Source organism: Carlito syrichta, unplaced genomic scaffold (assembly GCF_000164805.1).
Source record: "Carlito syrichta isolate Samal-C Ts95f unplaced genomic scaffold, Tarsius_syrichta-2.0.1 Scaffold302991, whole genome shotgun sequence".
Lineage (NCBI taxonomy): Eukaryota > Metazoa > Chordata > Mammalia > Primates > Tarsiidae > Carlito > Carlito syrichta.
The window spans coordinates 68,398-70,827 of record NW_007247087.1 but is presented as its reverse complement, the minus strand read 5'-3'; the positions used below and the strand labels follow the sequence as shown (position 1 = coordinate 70,827).

General features: G+C 50.6%; 1 protein-coding gene across 1 annotated transcript in view; it reads left to right on the top strand.

Annotated features, from left to right (window-relative positions):
• The first annotated feature begins 699 nt into the window (after window positions 1-699).
• Window positions 700-2,430, top strand: part of TMEM104 (transmembrane protein 104) — a 57,718-nt gene continuing 55,987 nt past the window's right edge. The window contains exon 1 of the mRNA XM_008057391.2: window positions 700-806. Coding sequence (XP_008055582.1) covers window positions 762-806 — 45 coding nt within the window. The 5' untranslated portion in view covers window positions 700-761. The remainder of the gene's footprint in view (window positions 807-2,430) is intronic.

Genomic DNA, 2,430 nt, shown 5'->3' with positions numbered 1-2,430 from the left:
GAGGCGGCGGCGGTGGCGGCGCGGAGCGCGCGGTGCTGCAGGTGTCCGGTCCGGCCGGATGGGATGGGTTGGGGCAGGTCCGGGGGCACCAGGTCCGGGGGCACCAGACTCAGGGCCCCCCAGGAGGGAGGGAGAGGGAGAGTCTCGGAGTGGGGCTCTCGAGAAGAGAGGAAGCTTTGAGGGGGGGACACCCTAAGGCAAAAGACAGGTGGGGGGGGCGATGAGTGGAGGCCGCGTTAAAAAAGAAGGGGTTTGGCATTAGAAGGGGTCGGAGGGGCGATGTGGGAAACCCCCAGCTCCCTGCCGTAGGCAGAGGAGGCGGACAGTTCTTGGGCTGCTCTGTGTGGTGGTGAGCTTGCGGTTCTTGGAATTAAATGGGTATAACCACCCCATAGCGTGTAAAGGGGGCTCTCGTGGTGGGTGAGACTTAGTGGCTTCGGAGGCCTCTTAAATCACTTGGAGTCTGAGCAGTATTGAGTCGTGCACAGAGCAGTGTCCTGCACGGCAAAGGAAAAGTTAGAAGAAACCGCCCAGACTTCTGACACCCACAGTGACCCTTCCTTCGGGGTTGAGTCTCATTAGGGATATTGAGGCCCTGTCTGTGATAACAGGACTGGGAGGGAGCGGGGAAGTCTGCAAGCCTCCCTGTCTCAGTCCATCAGAAAGGTGAAGTGTGCTCTTTTGTCCTAGGGAGCCGCAGCCGCCGCCACTCCCGTTGCACAGAAGGAACCTCTGCTACCGACCCTTCCTCACTTTTGGAAATGGCGGGTGAAATCACAGAGACCGGGGAACTCTATTCTCCCTACGTGAGTTTTACTTATAGAACCCTTTGTCCACCACAGTGCTTCTGGCTTCTAGAAAAGCACACTGCTTCCTGGGGATGGTACTAGTGAGTGCTGCCACAGGAGTGAACCCCGACGAAAGCAGAATGGGGGAGCTTGAGTGTAAGGGTCAGGTGCATTCCCTTCTCAGATGTTTATCCAAGCGGTCAAGCCAAACAAAGTTGACTTGCTAACTCTTTGCGGTGTTTATCTCCTGGTTTCTGCGGTTCTGCCCTTCAGATGGACAGTTGGCTGACAGCTGATGACTAGGTTTTACTCACCTCAGCAGTTTGAAACCACTTTGGTCTTTAGCTGAGTTTTAAATTGCACAACTTTATGGTCTTAGATGGCGTAAGAGGCAGTGAAAGCATGTGGAACAGTTAGGGAGAAACTGCAATTAGGACAAGTAGAATGATTTCTCACTGTCTTAGATTTGTGTTATTTCTCAGTCCCCCATCCCACACACACTCCGTTTATCTTCTCCACGTAATGTACAGTTCATGGTTGTTGCATCCCAGGGCACTCTTGCCTGGCTAAGTAGCTAGAGGACTGAAATAGCCAGATGATTGACTCAACAGTGCTACCAAGTACCCCAAGGAAAACCAGCACTGCCCTAAGCAGCAAGAGTCTTCTTTCTAGAACTTATTCCAGTTTAAACAGCTGTCCTGCTTTGCACATACCTTCCTAGTCAGGGACTCCCTACTGTGTTTCTGCTAGTTTCTCAGAAGCTAGTATTGTGGTGTGCTGGATAAGGAAGCATCTCTGAGAACTGCTGGGGGAAAACTTTCTTATTCCAGAGTCTTCTTATTGGACCTATACCATTTATGTACAATGATAAAGTCACCTCTGTAATTTATCAGCGAACGTCTTTTGTGATCTCTGGATTGGAACCCGTGGTGTCCCTCTCATTTGTGGAATCAAGTAACAGCTCCCAGCCCTCCTAGTATCAGCAATGAAATGTCCATGCTGTCCATAAAGGTCACCATAGTTCCTGCTTTTTCTTACAACCTCCTTAGAGACAAGGAAATGAGTCATTTCTGTGGCTGAGTTTTATAAGGAAAATACTTTAACATACCCCTTTTCTTGTGTCTCCAGTTGTTCAAGTAGTCATTTCACACGTTAGCATATGCTTACAGGAAATCAGGCAATTAGGCCTTCAAGCTTGAGTGGGCTCTACCTTTTTTTTTTTTCCTTCCATTTCCTATGAGTTTTCTCTTGTTCAGAGTCTTTGTTTGAGGGCCAACTCTGGGCATTTGCCATAAACAGATGTTTCTGTTTTTTCATCCTGCTGGCAAAGAGAGATGTCAGGAAAAGATAGGAGGTGATGGGGATGAAATGGCATTAACTACAAGGCAGTGGGCAGGGCTTTGAGGGGAAAAGCCACCTTCTTCCTAAGGTTCTTTAAATCCCCCATCCTGGCCGGGCTCGGTGGCTCAGCCTGTAATCCCGCCCTTTGGGAGGCTGAGGTGAGTGGATTGCCTGAGCCCGCAGGTTCGAGACCCACCTGGGCAACTTGGCGAGACCTCATCTCCATAATAAATCAAAAATCAGCCGGGCGTGGTAGCGCGCGTCTGTAGTTCCAGCTACTTGGAAGGCTGAGGCGGAAGGA